This window comes from Myripristis murdjan, chromosome 13 (genome assembly GCF_902150065.1).
Source record: "Myripristis murdjan chromosome 13, fMyrMur1.1, whole genome shotgun sequence".
NCBI classification, from domain to species: domain Eukaryota; kingdom Metazoa; phylum Chordata; class Actinopteri; order Holocentriformes; family Holocentridae; genus Myripristis; species Myripristis murdjan.
The window spans coordinates 20,275,059-20,302,797 of record NC_043992.1 but is presented as its reverse complement, the minus strand read 5'-3'; the positions used below and the strand labels follow the sequence as shown (position 1 = coordinate 20,302,797).

General features: G+C 41.5%; 1 protein-coding gene across 2 annotated transcripts in view; it reads right to left on the bottom strand.

Annotated features, from left to right (window-relative positions):
* kcnab1a (potassium voltage-gated channel subfamily A regulatory beta subunit 1a) overlaps positions 1–27,739 on the bottom strand; it is a 145,583-nt gene that overhangs the window by 104,873 nt on the left and 12,971 nt on the right. Inside the window, exon 1 of one of the 2 annotated variants that reach the window (XM_030066906.1) lies at positions 3,072–3,869. The exons of the other annotated variant lie outside the window; for it this stretch is intronic. Within the exon in view, the coding sequence (XP_029922766.1) occupies positions 3,072–3,283 (212 nt within the window). The 5' untranslated portion in view covers positions 3,284–3,869. Of the gene's footprint in view, positions 1–3,071; positions 3,870–27,739 lie in introns of those variants that run through there. 2 annotated transcript variants of the gene reach the window in all.

Below are 27,739 nucleotides of genomic sequence, written 5' to 3'. Positions count from 1 at the left end.
CTCTACATCCCTCTCTCCACTTCTTTCTCAACCCCCTCCCACCCCCCACCCCCCACCCCCTCAGTCTCTACAGAGCAGTGAGTAGAAACCCTAGCTCGTCCTCTTCTATTGTCAAAACTAATTTTCACTAGCTGCTGCCTACTGAACATTTAATGACAAACTGACAAGAGGACAACACTGGCATATGGTATACTCATCCTATAGGGGAGGCCACGTGTGTGTGTGTGTGTGTGTGTGTGTGTGTGTGTGTGCATGCACTTGTTCCTTGGTGCACTGTACGATACATACATTCCATATGTTTGTGAATTGCAGAGCGGGGAGTAAATTTGTGCATGAACTGTATGTCTAATGTATGTATGTGTGTGTTTATGTGTGTGTGTGTGTGTGTGTGTGTGTGTGGTTTCAAGGATTTTGATGTGATACTCCTCCCACTCTTTGATCCGTTTCCCAAAGAGGGGATTACAGATGATTTTTGCTCATATATTCCATGTTACATGCTTTTCTTTGCACACCATGTTCTGTTAATATTTCATTAACTCGGGAGTAGTGAGTAGTAAAGTGAGCACTGTCCGGTCCGTACATTTACATCTACACAGGGCAAGGTGATTCCATATTTTTTGGAGCTGAATCTGATTCTAATTTACTGTGGTGGAAATGATGGATTAGATTCTGAATTGAGTCCAAAACCAGCAGTTAAAGCAAATGTAAAAGCCGGAAATTATTCTATTTTCCGTGTACGTACATGATGCATACATCGCTTATGCAGCCTAACTGTTATGCTGAATCTATTTGTTGTTTTAAAACTCATATAATTAAAGTATTTTTTTCAGTTCTGGAGTTTGGACTTGAGGAAGCAGCTGAAGTCGAGTTCAACTGATTGTCAGAATTAATGTGACAGAATTGAAAATTGAAATGGACAGACTTTAAGTGCCCTTAGCCTTAACTAGCCTTAAAAAATGCCAATATTATGAGCAGAAAGTAATGAATTCAGCAGGCAAGACACCAGCACAACTTCCTGCTGATGAATTTGGTCTTATATCAGAGGGAACAAACTGTACACTCAGACTGCTGTAGAGTAGACACTGTTTCCCCTGCAAATGAAAAAATTATCATTCTGCATCTCTTCCAAAACAATTTGTATCATTAACCTATTTTAACATCAGCAAACTCCCTCGTTTCATCAGAGCAGTCTGCGCAGCATTCATTTGAGAGCAGCTACATCAAAGCACCACAAAGGGCAGAAAATTTTCCCACAGTGGCAAGATTACTGTCAGACTCAAGTCTGTCTCGGTAAATACCGTGTCTGATGTGCTTTGCCTTGCCTTGACACAAGAAACACTTTTACAGCGTTACAGCTTTTCTTCAGTGCAATAAAGTATAGGAGTAATAAATGCTCAGCACTAATTTCACTCTTCACTCCATCATTTTCCCACACGCACACACATCCACAAACACATATGCACACTCATACATAAAAAGCCACACACACACCAGCCTGCTTCTCTATGGTCATTTGCAGAGCTTGGTTAAGAAAACCATATTTTATGTAAGATTCACACCCTGAGGCTAAGAGTCAAACACACAAGATGCTGAGCAGCAGCAGCGCTGAGGTCAAATCAGCCTCAGACACTCTGCCCACACTGCAGAGCTGCCTCGCCAAACCACAGAGCGAGGCAGAGCGAGGCAGAGAGACTGGGCGCTGTGCACCGTGGATGAGAGCAAGGTAGAAAACAAGAGCGTTTGGATGTGTGGGAGAGAAACAGAAACGGAGTCCTCCTCCATTCATGCCTTTTTAAAACATTTGAACTTGAATGTTTTAATGAGGGAGAGAGAGAGATTAAGTGTGAGAGAGCTTTAGCATGAGTTAAGAGAAACAGAGTCTGGGGTAACACCTGTTTCAATGCAGCTTTTGTTTTCGGACTCACCAAATCAGAACTCAGCTGTGTGCACATGTGTGTGTGTCCAGACTTGACACTTAAATACGACCTGTCTGATGATCCTATCTTGTACAGACAGTTAGATCAGATGACTAAAGTCATCACGTAACCATGGCCAGACTTAATGTGTGAGGCAGAGGGAAGGAGAAGAGATGAACTCATAGGGACCGCAGGTAAAGAGGAGGTCTCAGTAAAGTTACTACAGCAGCAGCATCCATTTCCAGTAGCAAAAGACGACTATAGCCACAACACCATGTGCAGGAAAAGTTCAAGTATATCAGATTTTTTTTACCCTCCATAATCATGAATTCCCAAATTTCTTCAAAGGCTGTCGCAGCTCTTCTTTTAAGCAGAGCAACAAAGCTCTTGTGACATTCAGTTTCATTGAGAAGCTTCAGTATGACTTCCTGATAAGCTCGGAGATCGAAGAGTCAAATCTAAAAAATGGAGTTTAAGCTCGTGAAAAAAACAGGCTTCACAGGAGTCACTTCAGCTGGTACTGACATGCACGGTATTTTAAATGCCACGATCTGAAGGCAGCAGAATGGGGACTGGGGCAAGTAATTGGGGATTTTGAGGCACAAAATGTGCTTTTTTGTTGTCTACCTTCAATTTATGCAGAAGTCTTTTTTTTTTTCTTTTTCTTTTTTTTTTTTTTTTACCCAATTTCCCCTCAGGGATCAATAAATTATTTTGGGGAGTGGGCTTTCATAAATTTTTCAATAAAATGAAAGCTACGCAGCTATAAAATAACATGTAAACACCAAGGAAATGTGCTGTAGATAAATCTTCAGTTCAAAAAATAAGTTAATATGACCTTATTTGAAGCCATGACGTATTGAACATCAGCGTATGTCAAACATGTTTACATGTTGATATACTTTTTGACTTTAGAGACTTTAAAGAGACAATGAAAAAAAAGAGTTGGAAAGTAGCAAAGACAAGGCCACTGAGGTAGTTGAGAAAAGGTAAGTAAAATACAAAAAAATCATTTGCATACTCTCAAACAAGTTGGGAAAAGCAACCACGACATCTTGTAAATCTTAAGAGACATATGCTACACTCACGAACTTTAGCCCCCAGACTTAATACACAAACTCAGCGTTGCATGAATAAGCACAAACAGACACACACCTGTATTTCATGCCGGTGTGTTTCCCTGTGGACTCCTTCAGCGAGATATGGTGTCGCGGCGTGAAGGAGCCGAAGCTGCGAGCGATGATGGCCACGGTGCGGAACTTGGCCCTGGCTTGGTTCACCACGTTGGGACTGGTGGCACTCTGCTTGCTGTGGTCCCCATTGCCCCTCTTCAGGTTGTGGTCCGTACAGGCTATGGACACCTGCATGGCTGAGCCGCGATCGAGGGAGCAGAACCCAAGATTCAGAAGAAAAGCGACGGAAGGAGTGGAGAGAAAGCCTGACGTCCCAACAGCGACTTCTCAAAATCTCTTATCTTGTTGACTTGGTCTGTTCGAAAATCTTCTCTTTCCTCAGAAGTTCTTTTTCTTGCCTTGGAAATGAATTGGGTCTTCAGCTGCCAAGTCCCAAACGCCGTGCCTCCATCCACGCCACTTTGTTCTGTGAGGCAAAACAAAGCCACAAAAGCTGCTGCTGGAAATGCTCCCCTTCTGCTCTCCCGATTCACTTCAGGTCTTGCATTTCAAGTCCGTCCTCACAGCAGCGAGAGGCATCTGAAAAGGTCAATAATCAAAAGCCTGCACAAGAACAAAGACTCCTCAGTGCTTTGAGGGATCCTGAACCCCCCCCCCCTCCACAGTCCTTCCTTTCTCCTGTGTCCCGTCTCCGGTGCCGAGCTCAGGGAATTTTCTAACAGGGTTTCGGCAGCAGAATGGCAAGCAGTGGCGCTGGAGACATTCCAGAGGAGAGCAAGAAGAGAGAGAGAGCGAGAGAGAGAGAGAGGCAGAGATGTGATCCAGGCACTGTCCTCTCTCTGGTCTGACTGTAGAAAGAGTGAGCAAAAGTGTGTGTGTGTGTGTGAGAGAGAGAGAGAGAGAGAGAGAGAGAGAGAGAGAGAGAGAGAGAGGGAGAGAAGAGGAGGGTGAAGGAGGAGGGGACAGGGTCAGAGGATGCAGGAGGAGACAGGACAGAACAGGAGGAGGAGACGAGGCACGGAGGGAGTCATTCTCAGGTACGGGCAGGGTGCGCTTTCATACTCCTGCCATCAGCACTTTTCCCTGTCTTGTCACTTCTTCGGCGCCCCTCGCTCTTCCTCTCTTTCTTCACCGTCTCTGTGCCTCTCGGAGTCTCTTTGGCGCTCCCCTCGCTCCAGCCTGCCGACGTTAATGCGTGTCACTAATGTGCATCTGCCCCAGATTCCCCCTCTTTCTCCTCTCTCCCCTTCGCTCTCTCCCTCCTCTCGTTCTCTGATTTGCTCTCTATCCAGTATTTTGATTATCTACTCTTCTTTTCATGGTGTTTGTGTGTGTGTGTGTGTGTGTGTGTGTGTGTGTGTGTGTTTCTCTCAGCAGGGCTGCTCCATCTCCAACGGCACACCTTGAGGGAAGTGAGAGGCACGTGGTGCAACACAGCACTCTCTCTCTCTCTCTCTCTCGCTTTCTCTCTCTCGCTTTCTCTCAGTATCACTGATATTGCTTAAGTATTTTACAAAAACCATTAATTCAATTACAATATATATTTTACATATAGATTATACACATTTCAGTATTCATACAGTTTAACACAGTTAAACACAGTAAATTAATACAAGACAGTTAATTATTATTATGCAGTTTCTCTCTCACACACACACACACATTCCAACACTCTCTCTCTCCTACTCCCACTCTCTCTACCTCCATCCCTCTCTCAGTTCTTCTCTCCCTTTCTTACTGCCTTAGTCTGCTCCCTTTCTCCCACTCTCTTTCTTTTTTTCTAATTCTTTCCCTCCCATACAGTCTCTCTCTTTCTCTGTCTCTGTCTCTCAGTTTCTCTAACCTCTGTCTGTAGCCGTTCTTCTCTTTCACACTTTGCATGCAGCAAAGCTCTTCCCCTGCACTCCTTCTGGACTGCACACTAGAGTATGCTATTATCTTTACATTGTTCCTTCTTTTCTTTTCTTTTCTTTTCTTTTCTTTTCTTTTGTTTGTTTCTTTCTTTTTTCTGTGGATAGTTATTCTTCACAGTCCACATGAGCAAAATGCTAGCTGGAATAAACACCAGTTGGCTTGGTGTTCATTTGGCTGCAGCAAAATGTTTTAAATTTTGCTGCAGACTGCGCCGCACCTTTCGGCATCTCTCAATGACAGAATTTCAGGCGCTCACTTTGCATTCAAATACATCTTACATTTGGTTGAACATGCACATTATAAAGGGAAGATTGGCTGAGTCTTATTCAGGTGTCATCTTATCTGTTCTGCACACGCGCACACGGGAAGTAATGCAAAACACACAGCTCAGTGACAAACACGGCTATGGTGCATTTCACAAACATATTTGCTGACAGCATTTTTTTTTTTTCATTCCTCCGTATCTCCACATGGTACACACTGCACATACAACCCCCATAGGCAGCTGCAAATCAAAGAGAAAGAGAGAGAGAGAGAGAGAGAGGATGGATGGATGAGATGGGGGAGGTGTGGAGAGATTGGAATCAAGAGACAGAACAAGACTCAAAACGGCTCTCTGAGGAGTCAGAGGAGAGATGGAGTCAATACATCTTGCGCACGTGTGTGTTTGTGTTTGATTACAGGACATGCAAATTCATGCCTGCATATGAACGACTGTGTATGTGTTTGTGTGTTTGTCTGTGTTTACACAGCAAGGTGTTTGCGTTGTGTGCTCTCCAGTTATTCCAGTTAGGGGTGTCAAGTGGAGGTAAATGGAGCATTGCACTGTAGGGGCTCATTGTGTGTGTGTGTGTGTGTGTGTGTGTGTGTGTGCATCCTTATGTGCACAGCGGATGAGTGCATGTAGTGTAAATGTCAACACTGCACTGCTTGTGTTTGCTCAGAATACAAAGACCATGCACAGTGGCATCTGGGCATAATAAACACACAACGCGTGATGAAGATGAGTGAAATATACCAATGAGCCTTCAACAGTCTTCAGAGTATACACTCCCCTCTGAACCACAGATGTTGATGAAAAAGATCTAAATAAGTATGACATATTTATGAAAAGACATTAAGCAGGTCCATTTTTAAAAATAAAATGTTTTACAGCTCACCCGGTACATCACCCAGCACATGATGTTATCGCAGCGTCCCGGGTTCATTTCTGTCCTGGATCCTTTGCTACATATCTTTCCTGTCTATCTCTTCTGAACTTTTTTTTTTCCTCAGTCAGTGGTTTATTTAGAGAGGGTAGCACCTGTCAGTCCAGATGTGGCATTTCTCCTATAGTTTCAACCATGTCAACTTAAGCTGGTTGGATTCTCTACTTTGTCAACAGACTGTAAAATAGGAAGAAATGATTAACGTGTAACGCTAACAAGCATGAAAAGACTGACTCAGGGTGTGCTCACAGTGCACGATGTATCCAACAGCAATCTACCGCAAGAGGACGAGTTTGTAAATGCCATGAAAATGTCATGCTCATCTACAGTAAGTCTGACCGCTCTGGGTGATCTGTTTTTTAGTTGTTGTTGTTTTGTTTTGTTTTTTTCCTTGCCAAACATTGCCCCCAAAAACAGCATTTGAATTGGAGGAGGAAGCGAAACAAACCGAAGTGGCAGGAGTAGAGCTACACTGGAACAAGATGATAAGACAGCATGACAGCACGTGGTCAAGAGCATGACCTCTAATGGGAGTAGGACCTCTGATGGACCCAACGAGATTAAGCAATTCAGAAAGTTCAGCAAAGGGGCGCCCTGGCCGCTCACCTGGTAGAGCACGTACCACGTATCAAGGCTGAGTCCCTACTGCAGCGGCCTGGGATTGAATCCGAGCCCAAGCGATTTGCTGCATGTCATCCCCTCTCCTGCCTTTCTAATAGCAGTAATAACCTGAGAAGAGGTGCATGCCAGTCATAATTACAAGATAAGAGCCGTCTAATATTAGAGGTAAAGTGCCTAACACCTTAATCACTGGGGTGAATACCATCTCTTTTATTAATGTGTGACCTTGTCATATCAGCCCTTAAATAGCAAACTTACAGGGCACCTTAAACACTATTCAGACAGGATTAGTCTTCAGAATGAAACTGTTATCTCAAGGCGGCTGATGAATTTGCAGAGTGTGATCAAGCTGTAATCTGTCTCAGAATTATACATTTGGAATAGCGAGATACATGGCTTTGCTAAAAAAAAAAAAAAAAAAAAGTGGCTTCAACCATCTTTTCAGCTTGGAGCAGTAATTTACTCGGTGTGATTTCTATGACTGAAAAGAAATGTCTTGCGGCACAGGTTCATGCAGTCTGTGAAAGTGACATTGCAGATTTGGACAAGGCTTAAACTGATATATGCCTGCGTAATAACCCCATTACCCTTCTCCCTCCTCTATTAAGACAATCCTGCCTAAATAGGCCTTGAGAATCACTCCGGAGCAGTGTTTTGGGATAGGACGTCTTATGGAAACCGGAGCCTGAGCTCCCTGATGAGATAATTGCTTCTATCTGACTGTGACTGATTGGGATACAGTCCATTGTTTCAAACTGTGTTAGTCCACTGTTCTCCTGATTTGATTTGAACAGCGCAGAAACTCTCTGTTTAATCCCTGTAATCAGTCTTTTCAATCAGCCGTTCAGCTCCCACCCCACAACCACCACCACTACAGTCTTCAGCCCACATCATCTTTTCTCAGACTGCAGTCGAAAATTTCTAAAGAACCTAGAATGTGTGTGTGTGTGTGTGTGTGTGTGTGTGTGTGTGTGTGTGTGTGTGTGTGTGTGTGTGTGTGTGTGTGTCTGTGTGTCTGTGTGCGTGTGTGTGTGTGTGTTTGGACTCACCAATGACTTCAGTGAAAACCATATAAATTGAAGGTATATATGTTTTGTAAAGGAGCCTTTCATGCTCCCTCTTCTCCTCCTCCTGCTCCATTCTCCCCTCCTCGCTGAGCTTTAATCGCAGGGCAGACATATACCAATCAATCTCACACCTAATGAAAAAGGCATTCCTCAGCTGCCCATTCCAGATCGATCACATCCTGCTCAATCACATCCTGCTCCACTGGGGAACAGCTGATTCCCGACCAATTCCACGACTGGAATTGAGGCCAGCTCAAGGGCTGTAATCCCCTTCACTCTAATGAGGAGTGGGAAAGTGCTGAGTGAAATAAATTGTATTTGTGAGGTGTATTACTGTGCCCAAGTATGTGCATGAGAGACATGAAGAGTGAAAGATGATTTGAATGGGTTGAAATGTTTGAAATGATTTGAACTTGAAAAAAACTACATCTGTAATCAATTGTCTTTTTAGTCAGTCCTCTTAGTCTATGTGTGTGTGTGTGTGTGTGTGTGTGTGTGTTTTATGTCTGCTTATATGTAAACATTTGTCATTGTAATGGTCACTTGCCACTGCCAGGAACTCACAGATTCACACTTGATTTGTCTTGAACCACAGATCCTCCATTCACTAGCACCACGTCACCATGGAAGTTGAATAGACGCCATCTCATCTGATCTGCCTATTATGGCGGAGCATTTCAGCTCCGCCATAATGGGCTGTATTTCATAATATCAGACAGATTCCATATGCTTACGTATAGAGAATCTCAGTTCCACTCCAACTCTTAAACATTCCCCTCCAGTCGCTCCTCTCCAGTCTCCTTAACTTTGCAGCAATCCCTAATTAGCTGCTGTAATTTATGTAATCATATTGACTGGAGGGCCACCGCGGTGGCTGGAAAAATAATTCAATAAAAAATAAGTTAACCATGGGCAAGGAAATCCAAAATTTGTACATCCTCAACAAAACATGATTTTGCATTTTCATATCTTTCCTGTGTCATGAATTTGAATTAAGTGGTCAGATCAGACAGTTGTGTGTTTGTGTTTGGATTCATTTTGAGATTTTTCGTTAAGTAATTACTTCCTGGAAATGATGGTGTCAGTGACACTATGACTGCGCCCCCAACTGCCACCACAAATTATGATTCAAATACCGTTTAATCAAATCTTTTCAAAATTGCTGTGCACATTCATGACCCCTAAAAAAAAGAGCTATATTGATTTCGATGACCCGCTCGGCCTTTTGTCTAGCGCCACTGTCAATCCAGACAGGCCATTACAGGGATGTACCCTGTCGTTGTTCACAGACTGCATGTCTAGTTCAGTATTTGAGTTTTGCTGTAGAAGTATCGCTTTTCTTTTCTTTCTATTCTTTATACAAACTGATTAGTCTGTCACATACCGAGGCATTCAATTTGGACTGAAATATGCTGCATGAAAAGGTACAGCGGGTTAAAGCCGTAAATCGATCACAGCTAGAAAAGCTGAAATACCTAAACAGCACACATACAGTGATTTTTCATACATTCTTTAAAACGCACATATACACACACAGACTTCTTTGTTTCTTTTGTCTGCCTCTCTCGAGAGCCACATAAAGAGGGTTACAATTCAGCAGAAATCAATATAAGCATCTCGGTTTTATTGGAGGTTTTACTGCTAATGTCTGGGACCCAGAATGGAAGTTTTCCCACCAAGGAGTGAGGAAAAAGGCCATCTTGTAAAGCTAATGAGAGATTGTGTTAGCAGCAGAGAATAGGGCTGGTGACAGTGGGTCTGCTGGCCTTTTCAGCACTGATAATTATTGTCTTCCAGCTCGCTTTTATTATGCATCCATGCTGCAGCATCCCTCTCAACCTCAATGTAAACTGAACATACATACAACACACACACACACACACACACACACACACACACACACACACACATTATCCTGTGAGGGTCCTCTGGATGTAGAGGAACTGCAGGAAGTAAAATGTCATATAAAGTTGTTTTGAGATACACATTTTCATGCTATTTTCATCACTCACCTTATTACCATGCTTTCTTTGTTTTTTTTTGTTTTGTTTGTTTATTTTATTTTATTTTTTCATCAGAACAGCTGCCCTGTAAGTGGAAAGTGATGTCACATTTACAATAGTGAGGGTGAGGCACAGAAAGTGTCCTACTTTTGCACCTGTGTGTGTGTGTGTGTGTGTGTGTGTGTGTGTGCTCTACTTCATGCTGGGTCATGAGCTTTGTCAGCAGAAACCTACACTACATATTGCACTAGAATTCCAACAAAGTGCTACACACTGTGATTGCATATATGTGTGTGTGTGTGTGTGTGTGTGTGATCTGTGTGTATATTTGTATGAGACCACCCAACTGTCTGACCATCCATCAGGTCAATGCTGCATGATCAAACATGTGTGATACACATGAAGGTAGCACTACACACATCCACGTTCGTTGCTGAGCCACACACACACACACACACACACACACACACAAACACTTGAAGATGTGTGCTCATACAATATGTGCACCACAGGAAAAAAAAACAAAAAAAACATATGATCACATACACACATGCATACCCACACACACAAATATACTGTGGAATTAGTATATGAATCATTTTCTGTGCTTACTCAGCCTCAGTTGAGGAAAACATTGTGCAAAAATAAAACCCTCCAATTATGTATTACGTCCATCAAACACACAAATATACAGTGACACACTACCAGGATTATCAGTGGGACTGCTGGGGTGGCAAGGTCTGTTCCCACCATGTCATCAAATGCACACAAATACACACACACACACACACACACACACACACACACACACACACACACACACACATACATTTGTTTAATAAAAAGCTGATTAAAAACTGAGGTATGTGCCATGATCATTACAGAGGAAACTTTGTTTTTAAAAATTCGGCATAGCAAGAGCAAATGTAATTCATTTCTGGGAGTCAAGTGAACGGCTGCACAGTAATTAATTGCTCTCTGCGTAGGTCATAACATGCACACACGCACACACAGACACACACACACACACACACACACACACACACACACATAGACTCATGCCCCTGCCTACACCACTGCTCTAAGTGATTCAGTGCCATGACTTCAGCTGACAGGGCAGCACCAGGGACATCAGCCCACCCTCTGACTGTAATCCCCCCAGCTCCTGGCTGTAGGAATGTGCTGTTCCTGCCGCTGGGCACCGTTCCTGGCAGCTGTGTGGGGGTCGCGTCACTCCGCCTTGTAACTGTTATGTCATCTGCAACCGCACAGTTCCAGTGAGATATTTAAACTATACAGTGAACAGACTTTATGAAAACTTTAGCAACAAAACCAATGTTTTTAGTTGTCATAAACTTCATAAAGGTCAGGATTTTTTTTTTTTTTTCAGCTGCTCTGAAACTTATTGTAATGTTCAATCTTTTTTAGAGTGCCATCCCTTGGAGGGTAAGGTACCTTAATAAGCTTCTCCAGGTGTTAGAAGTAGGCTGAAAACTGATTTTTCCACATTTGCAGAAACAAAATGGGTTGAACAAACCCCTTGTGATAAGGGATGCTGACTTCACATTTCCTAAAATGTGGTTTAAGAAGCAGTGAAATACTGCGGACACTGCACTCCTTTAGAGGGCAGTGTTCCCGTGTTGTAGATCCATAATTTTGACATTAGCTGGGCATCTGCTAGAAAAACTAGGGAATAGAAGCAATAGACATGACGATTTTGGAAGACCACAGCTCCATCACGGTGCTGGTACAGTCTGATGGGTGATTATGTTAAATATTGCATTTGTACAGATATATTGATTTATTTAACAACTGTAATTGTTACCGAGAGATGCCAGTATGTTCATGTGCTTCAGTATTGCTATCTAGGACTCTGAGTCTAATTTATTAGGTGGTGCACATTTCATAGCATGTCTGAAGTATCAAGGGAGTGTTTGGGTTATAAATGGTGTTAACACTGTTCACACAACACCACATGTTATGGAAATTAATTTTATTTCATTTTCCAAAAATGCTTGTAGAACTGTAAATGTTAAAATGAAGTCACCCTATGTTTTTTTTTTTTTTTTTTTTTTTTTTTTTTTATAAAAGTGTCACATCCATTTTTTAACATTTCTTTTGTTAATTTCAAGTTTTGTCCATTGAAAGGACCAGGTTTTATTTACCTCACTGTCCTTTTGAGAGGGGACAAAAACAACGGAAAATGTTTCAGTGTTTGTTCCCAGTTCAAACATGTGGTATTTGCAAATCATATTGATTGCAGTGTGTAATGGAGTTGGTTTCTTTGCTGCTTTGAAAGTGAAATCCTGCAAAAGTTGAACAGATTTTTAAATCATGCTCCCAGCATGCACATGTCTTGTACATGAACATGATGACTTCACAGGAATGAGGTTCCTTGCCACTGAAATTGGAAGAGGTTGTGAAAATCCACCACTCATCTGCAAGAATGACTGGCCCACTTGCAATGCCGTGTAGTGTTGTTCATCCACTAGGACTCATAGCTGCTGAGGTGCCTGAACATGAGAGGGGTCATGACACCAAGATACCACATCTTGAAAAAACAGTGCCACTTCCATTAATATTTCAAGTGGTATCTTGAAAGATTTAACAAAGTCATCAACATTACCAGGACTGACAATGGTTCATTATCACATTGTACTTTGGAACAAAATTAAGATCTGGCAGCTGCCCTCATTGTTTGCACTGGTCCAGCTTGGGTGCACACGATGTTTCTATTGGCTTGGTGTATCGATGTATGCCATTTCTTAAAATGAAGAATTGGAATGAGGGTGCTGTTAACTGGCAGCAGATGTGAAATCTCCCCATGGTGCTGTCCACTGTAAGCATGTTGTGTTCAATGCAACAATAAAAACACATTCTCACAATTGTTCCTTGCCTTTGTAGATGTGAGACATTTGATCCATGTGGTGGATGTAAGTGCCACCTAATCTTTTGTAAGTCCTCTCCAAGCAGACAGGCTGGATCTCCCTGAAGACCTCCCTCCTCTGACAATTGAACACCTTGGACCAGTGGCACACATGATTTCTCAACTACCACCGGTCCCACACCAGGTGGATCATGGTGAATTTTTCAATCCTTAAGCTCAGGGGAGGTTGTCCCCTTGCATCATTGCAGTGTGCCCTGAAAGCGTGGCTAAGCTAGTGAAGGCATCAGTCATCCTCCAAAGCTTCATCCAGCATGATGCAGATCAACCAGATGTGTGCCCTTTTCAAGACGCTGAAACCTCTTTCACTTCTTTCCAGAACATTCAAGGTTCAAGATTCAAGGAGTCTTTATTGTCCCCGGGGGGCAAATCGCTCTACACCCAGCAGTAACAAAACAATCAGCAATAATCACAGAATAACAACACATATAGCGCAGAAGACAACAATAATTAGAACAAATAATTATTAAACAATCATTTGTTAAGAAGGCCTATGGCAGCAGGGACAAAAGAATATTTTAATCTATTTGTCCTGCATCTTGGCAGGATGTACCTGCGGCCTGACGGGAGCAACACAAACTCACCAACCAAGGGGTGGCTCTGGTCAGTGAGGAGTGAGCGGGCCTTACTTAGGGTTCTGAGCTTGTACACGTCAGAAAGATCATTAAGATTAATCCCTGCAATTTTGCTGCACACTCTCACTATGCCCTGCAATCTGTTTTTGTTTTTGAAGGAAAGTAAGCCGTACCAGCAAATAAAAGAAAAGGTCAGAACAGATTCAATAAAACAAGAATAAAACATTCTCATAAAAGTGCTGTCAACATTAGAACTCCACAGTTTCCTACAAAAATACATGCGCTGGTGTGCCTTCTTACAGACAGCATCCACATGGAAATCAAAAGACAGCTTGTCATCAATGTTTGTGCCAAGATATTTGTAATTATGGACCAGCTCGACAGCTTGATCCTCAATGACAAGAGGAGAGGTGACTGACAGATGTTTACGAAAGTTTCTCAACATTTCTTTGGTCTTTGACACATTGATGCACATAAAAGATGAGGAACACCAGTCTGTGAATTCCTTCACTACAGGGCCATGGCCAGGAAGCAACAATACTGCTGCTAAGGCTCTTGTTGTGAGGGAGACATACTGCAGATATCTCTGCAACTGATGAAGCTCAGCGCAGTACACTTAAAAGTTCTGTTTTGACTTCACCCCCTTTCGTTCATGGGAGACTCTTCAAAGTAGTTGTCTGAATGTGAATACACTCTTTTAAAAGCTACTTTTCTGACTGCAGAGCCTTGGGATTGGGAGGGTATCTTGGGAATCTGGGTGGGTATGTTGGCTATATCTGTTGATCAGCTGGAGAAGGTTGAAGTGCCTCAGGCTGAGCTGCTGCTTAATGTATGAATGGAGACCCATGAGTTTGAGAAGGAGTCATGGGAAGCTTAGGGGAAGTCTGTTGATTCACTTGGGGAATTTATCTGCCTGAGGCTCAAATGCTACTTGTAAGGAATGGGGGGACTGGGAAGAAAACATGGCTTGGGGTACTAGGTGTTCTCTAGCACCCAGTGAGAGGTTGAGTAAGGCTGGGACACCTGGGGTACTGCGGTTTGGGAGAATCGCTTTTCTTCTTAAACAGGGTCAGGTGCTAGTATCATATGTTGCATTACATAAGCTTCCTCCCTTATGCTTCCACAGTTTTTCAAAAGGGGCCAAAGGAAACCTAAAATGGAACAGAATCACCACTCGCCCTCCTTCCTTCGTCATCTTTTTTCTGCATTTCATTCTCCAATTTCCCCTTCTTCATATACCTGTCCCTCAAGCTTTTACTCTTTGCTTACAATCTTTTGCTGCAAACAGAAGTAAAAAAAAACAAAAAAAAACGTATGCATGTTTAACCTTCAGTACATGTTCGCATGCTGGCAAAATAATATTCTAATAACAAACTTTGAAACTAAACTACATTACCAAAGCTTGTTTTGATTTGGCAGTGTAGAGAACAAAATAGCATGATACAGTACTTTAAATTATAGCTCAATCCCCAAACTTGGCAGCTGCCATCTGAAAATTGGCATCGTGTCATGCAATCACTTTGACTGTGGTGCCATTTCAAAGTTGAGTTGTAGAATCCAGGGAACTCAGAGACGTACAAAATCAGCTTTTCTGCTATCTCTATCTTCCAGTCACGTCCACTTATGTCACACTATAAACTCAGAGCTTACAGTGGGCACTATGGAAGGTCAACTGCAAATTGGGTCAAAGTATAAAACTGATGTAACTTTGAGTGGAGTGGGCACACTTCACTGAGGGTAGTGCTGTGGCGAGATGAGCACCACCACAGAAACGTCTCAGCCAGCACTGAAGGCGTTTGCTGTTTATGTGCAGGCTCCTGTAGGGATTTTGTGTCGGGCTCAAGGACACTTCAGCTGAGTGGAGGCTTTACAGCATGTGTGTGGACTCCCAGGAAGACGACTGCTCCAGGCACTTTATGTAGCCAGAGGAACCCTCATGCTGTCTATTGTTCCCAGGTTTATGGTCTACCGTTGATCAGAACATAGCAACCTTTCAATCCCTGTTTGAGAGGCTCACAGAAAATACCAGTCATATTCAGATGTGCCTCTTCGCTCCACCTATCAGTGCCTTGTAAGGTACCTAAGCAGATGAATGTTTCAAGGTTGCAAATAAAAATCTATTAGGTTTTACAACAGACATATTCAAAAAACACACAAACATCCACATAAAGCTTAAAAAATCACCCAAAGAATAATTGTTCAAAGCACAAGGGGGACTTCAACTGGAGAGGAACTCACAGGCCCCAAAACTACCCGAGGGTGGACACAAATAAATTACGGTTCAAGGAGAGCGGAGAGACGTGCATTCAGTCCACAATTTAAAAGTTTATTATAAAAATACAACTTCAGTTGAGAATAGATCTGGGAAAGAAACGGGGACAAGTCAAAAGAAAGATTTTATTTAACAAAGGACTAAAGCTGTTAAAATAACAACTGCTCTGTATAGATAATACACATTGAAATATGGCCTAATGGCTAAAAGAGAGAGAAAGAAGAAAAAAGGCAGGGTGTCTACTGTGGGTAGATTCTATTGCAGCCACCACACTGCAGCTACACGGTTCTAAGAAAAAGGCAAATCAACTCCAAGTGACCACCACCATCAAATCATACAAAAACCAAACTTCATAGCCCTGGTACAAACTAGAGGGCTCTGGGTACACAAAGTATTGCCCAAAACAAAACCCCTCCAACATGGGTCAGACGGCAATGATGAACTTGACTCCGGCAAAGCAGCAGTCTGGCAACCATGCTGAAAGGGGATAATAACAATTACACATCCAGTGGGCCAAAATACCTCGGAGGGACTAACCCTCCTACTTCACCATTTAGTTTTGGTACTTTGCAGACTCTGGGGCCCTGCACCAATATAGGTAACTGGCCTCCCTATAACTCACGCTGGGGATGGCTCCTAGGGAAATCAGATCAGTCACTACTAATATGATTATGGAAAAAACAAATTTAGGGTTAGGGTTAGAGAGCGCTGTCTCTGTGGTTCAAAGAAATACAAATTTGACCACAGGACATGTGAGTCTCTCAGAGTGAAGCAGCAGTCTGCAAAGAGGAGTAGAGGAATCTGTCTTTTTTTGGTTTGTGTTCCTCATTTTGTGAGTTATAATTTTTACTGTTAAATCAATGTGTCATGGTTCTGTGTTTTATCATTTGGTTTAGACTCTGCTTTTGTTTCCCCCAGTGTTTTCCTTGTGTTTCGGTGCAGTTTCCTGTGCCCTCTGCGTCAGTCATGTTTGCCCTTCCCACAATTCTACTTTTACGCCAGGACTTTGAGCATCCACAGGTGATCAATGAGAAAAGGCCACCAAAAAGGCCAAACATGTCAATCAAAAACGAGAAATTAAGAAGCATACATTTGTATGTGCTCATCTTTGACATCTTTCTCCTTGAGTAGGAACTTTCCATACTCTTTCCAACCTTTGGCCATAACCCAGATCCAGATAATACTGTGTCGATATTAAGTGAATTTTCCAAATATTACTGTGGAAACTGAATTGAACAGGGCATGAACAGACATGCACATGCCTCAGCATACTGGCTAATATTACGATATTATTTATCTTGTTCAGGTTCAAATAATCTTGAGATCACAGGGGCTATTATGAAAATGTCTCCCTTTCTTCTTCTACTGTAAAAGCTGTTTGACAAAATATACAGCACACAGATTTAGCAGTGCCATTAGGAGAGAAAGAAACACAGAGAAGTGAGCTTAAGTGTCATTTCCAAATGTTTAAGAGAGTCCAGAATAAATTGCTCTACCCTTCAGAGCATCAGAGAGCTCAGCAGCCTCATGGAGCTCGACTCTGCAAGCAGTAAAGGCTATAAAACATTCACGAGGCGTCAGCTGCTGGAGCTGATGTGGTATCGATGTTTTCAGTGCTCATGCGACTCAAATGAGCCAATACACCAAAGTAAGTCAAGAAATTACATGACACTTCTCCACCCACACTCAATACCTGCAGCCCTATACAAGCAATCAACAAACGAACCGTTTTAAATTAACATTAATGGGAAGTTTGTATACAGTTGCGCACACACACACACACACACACTCACACACACATACACACACGTTGACTTAGGTCATCTGTGGGGACATACTTACATACTTACATTCATTTTGTGACTTTCCCTAAACCTAACCTTAACCACTGACCCGAAAATCAGCTTTTTTCTGAATCTTTTTTTTTTTTTTAAACTGTTTTTTAGTCTGAAATATGTCCTCAAAAGTATAGCTAAATCAGACACACACACACACACACACACACACGCACGTATGCACATTTAATATCCCATCTTGCGGTCCTGGTCACTGATGAGCTCCACTGAGCAGTGAGGGATTAAGGGATTGCTCAAGGCCACATCAAATGTACTTATTGAATGAGGGGAGAGTGTGTCTCATTCACCACTCCAATTAAAGGCTGCTTCTCCATGACAAGATGGCTAATATTCTAGTTTGTTACATATGACAGGAACAGGCTGTGGCATAGTGTTAAATGAAATGGTGGGTCAAGTATGACTTCCTCTCAGTAAAAATGTCATTATCAATTATTTTCAGAAATGCATTAAGTAAGGGATAATCCATGACAAGGTGGTCTTCTACTGAAAAATAATGAGTATCAGGAAGGCTAGAAAGGTCTTTTTTTATGGGGGACCACCTTAGTGTGGATTATTCTGCTTATTGTGGAGGTTTACCATACAAATAAGACAATAAATTGACAGAATATAACCAATTATCATTTACAGTTAATTTATACAGCACCTTTTTGGAGAAGTTCAGACATGTAGCTAACTTGGTAACATTAGCCACCTACACACAGCACGAAGGCTTCATAAAGAGTATTAATTTGGAAGTAAACTGATAAAGTGCTGAGGTTGCAGCTTGACAACAGTCCTCTATTGGCTGTGGAGATTTCTGGGTCAATTATTTCTGGGTAAATTGACATTAGGTGGGCTTTTCCTCCACTGCATGCCCATATAGTGGTAAATGAGCAGCAGAACAAAACAGAAAACACCTACACACAGGGCAAAGTTTCCGTATTCCAGCGTCTGAGCACGGAGGATTGAGGTGTGTCAGCCTCTCTCTGCCTTCTTGTCTCCTGCCCCCGCTCACAGGATCAAGAGCATTTGCCCCAAATACGAACACACATCTCTTTGCAACCAAGAGGAGGTTATGTAACACAGTGTTGATTGGTGGGAGTTACTACATGCCCTCATTGAGTCCAGCGTTGATAGAGCTAATTGAGTTTGTAACACTTTCAGAGAAAAAAGGGTCTCTCTTGAAATATAAAATTATGCCAAGTCCTTAATGTTATTCACAAAACACCGCTAATTTATGCACAAGGGTTGCCCATTTGTCCAAGCCTGACCAGGACACACACATACACACACAAAGGTTTCCTTGACACCACTGTCAGCAACTTTAAAGTATGAAGCAATTAGAGGGAAGAATTATAGTGTACTTTGTCTTACATCAAACACTTTGATAAATGCGGTGACCGAACAGCAATCAGGGCCTCAGGAACACACACGCACGCATTAACAATTACACTGATTAACGAGGGTGGACATACCTTCAACCTCTATCACTCACACACAGACGCAGAAACCCACGCAGCCAGGTCATCACTGGGTCATAATCTGCAGCGTGTCCCTTTAATGGATGTCATTGGTCCCAGAGGAGCAGTAGTTTATACATGAGGCAGCTGGTGCAGATAAGAGGGGTCAAAGTGTCACGATCTTTACGTACAGTATTGACACCACAGTCACTCCCTTCCCTGTAGCTTTAGTCCAATCAAAGGCTAAACACACTCCTCAAAATCACAGTAAAAATAAGAATATGTGCCATTACTTGGCTAACTAGGTGTGTGCTTCAATATATTGCATGTTTTGCTGTCATTTTTAAAACTTATTACAGTTCATCATTTGAGTTTATTCTACTCAGCTTGATTTCTCTGCAAATGGAAAATAAATTTCATTAGTACTGTAGCAGTCTAACAAAAGAATTCAATTAGATTGCAATGTAGTTTCAGCTCAGCATCTTTAAATGGTCCAATTAAAAGTGATAGAGTGTAGAGAGTGATAGTGTACCACTGTGAGAGTGAGGGAATGAGCTTTTTACAGTCGATAGAAAGCAGGGGTTGCAGCTCTTGCTGCATTCTGGCCTATTGAGTTCTGTCGGTGGAGAAATTTCTCCCTCTTCTACAGTACAATGTATTTTTGCCTGTGTGATTCCTGAGCATCAGTGCAGATTAGTAGCCCTTGCTCCTTGAGTCTAAAATCATGACACCAAAACCTGATGTTTTACATAGCTGAATGGTTTTCCCATGTTAAACTCCATTGTAGGCATTTTTTTTTTTTTTTTTTTTTTTTTTTTTTTACAGTCTACAAGTGTTGGACGATGCATTTTCCTTCAGTGAATAAGATGCAGGATTGATCTACTTCTACTGACAATTTTCTTCACCTTCCTGATGAGCTTGAAATGTTGTGACCTTGCTGTGAAAAGTGCTTTTTGTCAGGTTTTCAATCACGTTGGTCACTATGGTAATATTTGTGTGCATGGACACCTACAGTGAACCGAAAGCCAATTTATTCAACAGTGCATATATATACACACAACAGACTTCATGTACTATCTTGTCTGTGTTTACTTAAAGTTAAAGTATTAAACTTTGAATCTGAGCTTGGAAAAGACTTTCTACCATCAGTAGATGTGATAAATTTCAAAACATCGTCAGCCTTTGAAACGATGTCAATCAAAATGTTTTGCACACAAGAGCAAGTTGAGGAAACAACAGATGCTGCGTCGGCAGGGGAATTTTTTAAGCTGTTTTAAATTGGCAAATCTTTTTTTGCATTATTTTGTGGATTTTATGAAATGAATTGAGATTTTTAACCATAATGCACAGTGCTTGCACAGTGGATTCCAGTAAGGAATCCCAGTTAATGACATAAAAGCTCATTTTTGCCAGTCGACTGCATCATGAGAGAGGGGATAAGAGAGTCTGTCATTGCTCATATTCACACTTAAGGATGACTCTAGACTCTGAACTTAGGAAATCATGTAAGCCTGTAACCATGTAAGCCTGTACGCCCACACTACCTGTGCCACAATTAGCTATTTGTTGCAGAGAGCAGCGTTCATGGCCTCCACCTGCAAGAGAGTCTCCAGATATGGACACTTGAGAATGAAGAGCGGTAACAACAAGAGAAAATCATCATCTCAGTATAGCATTGCTATGGAAACACTATGGAGGCGTGCTATGTGTGGGAAAAAGTACCAATAAAATAACACCAGGCAGGAATAGAGGTGCCAGATGGCAACCAGGCAGCATCTGGAGGAAAGCTACTGGTTTCCTTGGAGAGGAACTTGCATACAGTGTGCAGTGTAATGAAGCAGTATGCAACGATGCTTACTTTGTCTATGTTTTTGTGGGGTTTTTTTAGCCGATCACTGCTGTCCAATGGAATCAGCGCATCTCCAAACGTCATTTTGTCTCATATTCAGTCTTAAAATGGTATTTTTCCCTAAAGCTCCAGTCTGTGATCACTGCTGAGAGCAGGTGTCTTGTGGCTGAGCAAGAAATTCAACAACATAATTGTCTTGGTTGGCTGTTTTCTTGGAAGGCGCCCCTCCCCCTCCCTCTCTGCTGTCTACTGGCTGAATCTAACTGCACAAGGTCTGTATTCACTTCACGAGGGCATGCCAACATATGTATCTATGTGATATTATTTATAACCAACTATACCGAGATCCATTCTTAATTGTAAAAGTAAATGTACCATTAGAGTGATGGTAAACTCCACAGTCACTGCCACTGTGGAGAATAACAGGTGCAGCTGAAGAGTCAATCAAATGGATGCGGGATGAATAAAAACTGGGATCATGTACTGATTGGATCGCTGCCACCCTTACATTTGAAAGCAGCCTTAAAATGAATCCCCAGTAAAAATGGATTTGATCCAGGAGAAATCAAGCGATAAACCTCTATAATATATAGTTTAAATAGGAAGAAAGGAAAAAAGGAGGAACTTATGATAATAAAGTATGCAAGAATCCTATAAAAAAGAAACTATAAACTATATATTACATCTGTCATATTTTTTTCGGACTGCAATCATTAGCCATTACCTTTTATTAGGACCTAATGTATTCAGTCATTACTTTTTTTTTTTTTTTTTTTTTTTTTTTTAAATTTTGCTTTGTTTGACTGTGTTGTGCTTTATCTATGTGTATTGATACTGTTTTGATTGTATATTGATATTTAGTATACAGATGTGTATATCAGACGTGTGAAAAAGTGATTGGTTGGAGTCACACAGCCACTCCTATTTAAGATGGCTTCTTTTGTGGGCACAAACACTTGCTTGAAAAAGGTCTATGACCGAAACGTCGCAATAAATTCTTTATTCTGGAAGTTGTCCAGTGTGCGGGAATTTTTTCTTCAAGGTCAGTGTATGCAAAATGCTAATTTCAGCTAATTTAAGTTGAATTCAATAAAAATAATGAAAGAAACTTATTAGTATTTGTAAAGCTGAGAATCACCTCCAGCCTTTATCAATTTTTTACTGCTTGTTTAGAGAGAAAATACACTCACTAATAATAACACAATACAATATTAGACGCCACAATTGATTTTTGCAGTAAAGCAGAAGCAAACCTTATTTTCAAATTGAAATGAAATTTTATGCACCATTTTCAACACATTCAGTGACACGATACAAAATTTCAAGAGTGCATTTTCACACAGTAACAGTGATGTATTCAGACAGAAAAATTGCTAAAACCAACCTCATCCTGTAGGATTTTTTTATTTATTTATTTATTTATTTATTTATTTATTTATTTTTTAATCTGTGTATGACCTTCATGTTGTACAGCGCTCAATCACATCTTTTCCTCTGGTCATTAAAAAGATTAACTACTTTCTGTGTCTCGCTCTCGTTTGTCACACAAACACACACACGCACACACACACACACACACACACACACACACACACACACGTCCTATCAGTGAGCCACAGGCACTGCTGCAGTTTTGAGTGTGGTGCAGGGAAACAGTGTATGTGTGTGTGTGTATGTGTGTGTGTGTGTGTGTGTGTGTGTGTGTGTGTGTGTGTGTTTGTGTGTGTGTGTGTGTGTGTATCCATGTGTATGTGCACATTTGAGACAGTGGAAAACCAAAGAAAATGCAGTCTGACATTTAAATTGTCCTCATTTCGAACAATTGGACAATCAATTCAGTGAATGAGCAAAACAAATTCTTTCCCTGACACAAGTCACCATTTGTTCTTAAAATGAGATGAAGTGGGTCATGGGCACATCATTTTTATCAATCTAGTATAATTTAAGGACAGCACACACACACATACACATAACATACACACACAAGACAAAGGTCAGGAGAGGTTTAATCAAGGATTAATTCATTTGCATGTAAATTGTTCTGTCTGCCCCTTATTTAATGCTCAGCGTGACTCAGAGCTGTGGATAAAAACTTGCAGAGGCACTGAAACAGATGGTGTGTGTGTGTGTGTGTGTGTGTGTGTGTGCTTGCATGCATTTGTGTGTGCATTTGTTCACATGTGCACTTACATCAGTGTTTTTGTGGGTGTCTGTGTGTGTGTGTGTGTGTGTGTGTGTGTGTGTGTGTGTGTGTCTGTGTGTGTGTGTGTGTGTGTGTGTGTGTGTGTGTGTGTGTGTGTGTGTGTGTGTGTGTGTGTGTGTGTGTGTGTGTAGGAGCATGAGGGAGAGGGATGACAAGAGCTCCAGAGACAGAGAATGACAGACAGACTATGCATGTGTGTGTGTGTGTGTGTGTGTGTGTGTGTGTGTGTGTGTGTGTGTGCATGCGCACGTGTGTATGTGTCTAGTAGCTTTTGTGAGTTCATCATTTTGTTAATTGGATTATGTCAAACACCTGTGTCTAGTCTGACGTGCACCTCCCTCTGCTTCAATTTTATGCTCTAATTGATAATCACTGACTGGAGCAGTAAAACAACCAACTGTTTTTGATATCCTAACTTATGTCTTGTTCTCCTGTGTGTGTACGTGTATGTCTGTGTGTGTGTGTGTGTGTGTGTGTGTGTGTGTGTGTGTGTGTGTGTGTGTGTGCGTGTGTGTGTGTGTGTGTGCATTTGAATATTTATGTGATTGTACTGCAATATTGCAATGCTTATATGATGTCTCCAGGAAAATCTAGTCATTTTGGCTGCATTTTCTCCTCTTAACCGAATGTGTAATTTGCTGATTTTAGCTGTTTCTAAGCCACTGTTTGTAAATGGTTTTAATTTCATGATTAGGACATTATCTGTTGAATTGCTTGTAACAGTTTTAGAGTATTTTGCATTTGTTCTGGGGAGCTGGATGGTGCATAACATCAACAAACTGTATCTATCCATCTCTAATTCGTTCTCACTGGGGGTTGACAGGAAATAGTTCCCAGCAAAAGTCATCACCCTTGAGGGCTCTGGATTAAATCTCCCTGTCAGTAGAAAGACCTGTTTTTGCTGCTTTTTTCACATTTTTTTTTTAGGCATTTCTGCTTTATTTGACAGTTACAGTGGAGAAAGACAGGACAGGCAGAGGAGGGAGATGGGATGACATGGCCTGGGCTCGGATTCAAACCCAGGATGCTGTGGTCAGGACTCAACGCCCTACATGTGCCTTTTTGACAGTTTAAGCTCCACAAAATTATTCCCCTCCATCACCATTGTATTGGGTTGCAAGGAGACCAGAAAGATTGACAACCAAATCACAGAAAAATCTACTGGCTGGATGGATTGCACTAAGGGTAAGAGGGAGACTATCTTTTTTTCTTTTCTTTTTTTTATTATTTATTTATTTATTTTGTATTTTTGGTGAACTGCTCCTTTAAAGCAGTTTGGCATGGAATGATATTCTAGGATCTTGGATTCCTTTGCAGTAAGTCTTCCAAAAAAAAAAAAAAAAAAAAAAACACCTGACTGTTAGCATTAGTGATGTAGATACTGGAAGCAGAACTTTTTAGAATTTGCTTGCAACTTTGCTAATTATGGAGCATTTACATAATCTAATACCAACAGTTGAGTCATCATGCTCAAATTCAGCTCTTGTCCCATCACGTGGACACTAATGAACAACAGAATTACCCAAGCCATTAAAGTGTTTAAATGGAGCCACTTGAAGATAATGGGAAGGTGAGACACTCGTATGAAGAAGAGGTTTGAAATCCTGCCACACCACTTAGCTTTTCTTTTTTTTGTCCTCTGTATTGTGAACCCACAAGTGTACAGTATTTACAGTGAGTCCAGTTTATAAGAGTGCATAAGTATATTTACATAGTTTAGACATATCAAGTAAGCGATCAAACAATACTTAGCTTCCAGGGTGTTAGTCAGTAAGTACAGTAAATCTGGCTCCAAATGCACTATATGATGCAACTGATACATCCACAAATTAGTTCTGGAAAGCATCCATAAATGTCCTTTTTGCATTCAAAGAGTACAGGTTGTGTCTCTGCTTCACTGTGCCTCTCTCCTTGCTCTATCCCTGTCCATCTGTTATAGTTACAAAGTGCTGTATTCCGGTTCATGTTGCCAACATAAGGTCAGTCAATAAAATCCAAACAGTCCTTATCTGGAATGTAGGTAGCTGCTGTCAGTCGTTTTACCAACAAAAAAAAAAAGATAAAACGCTGAAATGTGACCAGCTGACTGTTGTAATGTTCCTTTGAAAACAAGCCCCCTGGGAATAACAATCAGCGTGGAACAAATCCTGTGTTTCCACCTCGTCTACAAAAGCCAGGAGTTCATCAGTGCAACAAAAGGTTTTTAGTAGCCTGATATGATCACATAACATCATATCATGTCCTATAATGGACCAAAGTCTGAGCATTTCATATTAAAAAAGAAATAGAACGCAAGTCAGAAACACAGCCTAGCTTCAATAATACTTAGGTGTGAGCCCAAGTCAGAGCTTGAAGATGAGGGCGCACTGATGTGTATTTGGAAAGTTACAAGAAGATCAGCATCTTTGGGGATTTCTCTCCATGACACCCGTCTTGTTATTTTGAGATCCTTGAGTTCATTAAAGTATGACGTAACAAACACAGGCCCTCTGCGGCTGGCCATGAGATCACCAAAGTTGCCAGTGCCATCCTCGAGGTTAATTTCCTGGAACTCTATCTGCCCGATAGATTTTGAGAAATCAACTTTGACATTTTGGCGTCAGGCTGGCATCAGAGGAAAGGTGATGGGCTCATCAAAATCAACAGGAATTTTCCTTTGGGGAGCATGTATGTACTCAGCAAATATCATGACAACTCATTAAATTTTGCGAATTTCATGTGTAAATATGACCTTTTGGTATGAGGATGGCACTAGGGGAAAGGTCACCAAAACTGACAGGGTTCATCCTCTGAGGAGCATCGATGTGCTTTTCAAATGTTATGTTCTGCCCCACAGGTTTTGAGATATTGTGTGCAAGACACAATTGTGCCTGATGGTGGCTCTAGAGGGAAGGGTCATGGGGTCACCTAAACTGACAGGGTTCAACCACTAGGGAGCAAAAATGTCCCCACCAGACATCATGTCAATTGGCCCGAGAGATTAGGAAATACGTCGTCTTGCAGTAAATTGTTGAATTAACAGATTTAACAGACCGACAGACTTACAAACAAGGTCATCCTTATGCCCTGCCTTTTTTTTAACAGATGTGAGAGCATAATACTACACAGTATGCATGCATATAGCAAATACATGTGTTTTTTATGTATGTGCACATGCATCTGTGGATGTGTGTGTGTGTGTGGCCATTTGAGTGTCAGCAGTGATGACTAAACACGGGGGTTTCCCCATCACCTGTGTGTGTGTTGACAGGGTGTGCACCAGACCTCCATTTATCATCTCAACAACACACAAGTCACCCAGCAAGATGTACTGAGTGTTTCTGTGTGACACAAGTAAGATTATCTCCATCAGAAACAGTCTTTCCTGATGTGGCCTGTAGAGAATGTATGCACCATGAAACACCTGTTAAGTCATGCCAGAGTAAAACCAACCAATGTAAATGAATGACTTTTCATTTCCGTTTACTATAAATTGGCTGTTGCTCCTTTTGGTAGACTTGGCTACACTGTTTAGTATTAGTAGCTTTATTAGTAATACAGCAGTGTTCAGGATTGTGTAGATGAGCAGCTTTTCCTCAGCACCTGGAGTCCCACCAACTAAACAGGTGTGTGTTTCTGTGTTGTCATTCTAGAGGTCGACGGTCATTATGAACATAGCTGCTTTATTGGCTGGGGGAAGGGGTAATTGGATGATTAGAATTAGATTGATGGTAAAGATTAAGGTCATAGGTTATATATTGAATGCAGTCACGAATCTAGTGATCCAAATGCGCAGTATCTGGAGGGGTATGTGAAGCCAGTTATGGTCAAGCGTGAAATTGTACACCAGAATGGGAGTCTGCAATCACCGGTCACGGACCATTGCACCTATGCTGCAATGCTGCATTGAGACTGATAAAAAAAAAAAAAAAAAAAAAAAAAAAGGCTAACTGCATCACACTGACAGCAGGATGCACAAATCTAAAGAATGACAAATTCACACATGCACACACACACACAAACTTGCAGACTACAGCAGACGTAGCCTATATATACATACATGAGCATACAGGCAAATGCTGACAGCGCAGTTGCACAGAAATGCACACATTGCCACTGTTTGCCTCAAGTTATTGCAGTACCTAAAATCACAGCAAACACTACAGTAGGGTCCACTGTGTATACGTGTGGGTGTGTGTGTGTGTGCGCACGCAAGCTGGGTTTACACAGGGTTTTAGTTGTTATTATGATTGCAATCTCAAACTGTTATCTTCCCCTCTTCCCTGTGCTGTCTCACATCACCTCTCTAAATAGGTCTAGAGGGAGACCACAGTATATTACCTTTCCTTAGAAAAGATAGCACTGAACCCTGAAACACACACACACACACACACACACACACACACACACACACTGGCAAACACTCAAGCTTTACTGCTTTATTATGCGGACAGTGAAGACACACATACACAGAGAAAAGAAAAGTGCTGATAAGAGGAACTACAACTTTGCCTGCGTCAGTGTATCAGCTTAGCGCTATAAAGCAGAGATATATGGTGACACTAAAACTAAGTGGCTTTCCTGAGCATGACTATGCAGAAACATGAAGGGAGGGATAAAACTAATGACAGGGCCAAGTCATGACAGAGACTGATAGGGATGGAGAAAGAAAGCAAGAAAGAAAGAAAGAAAGGAGGAAAGAAAGAAAGCACTGAAGCCTGATGTGAGTGTGAAAATTACATTAAGATTTGAAAAGGCGG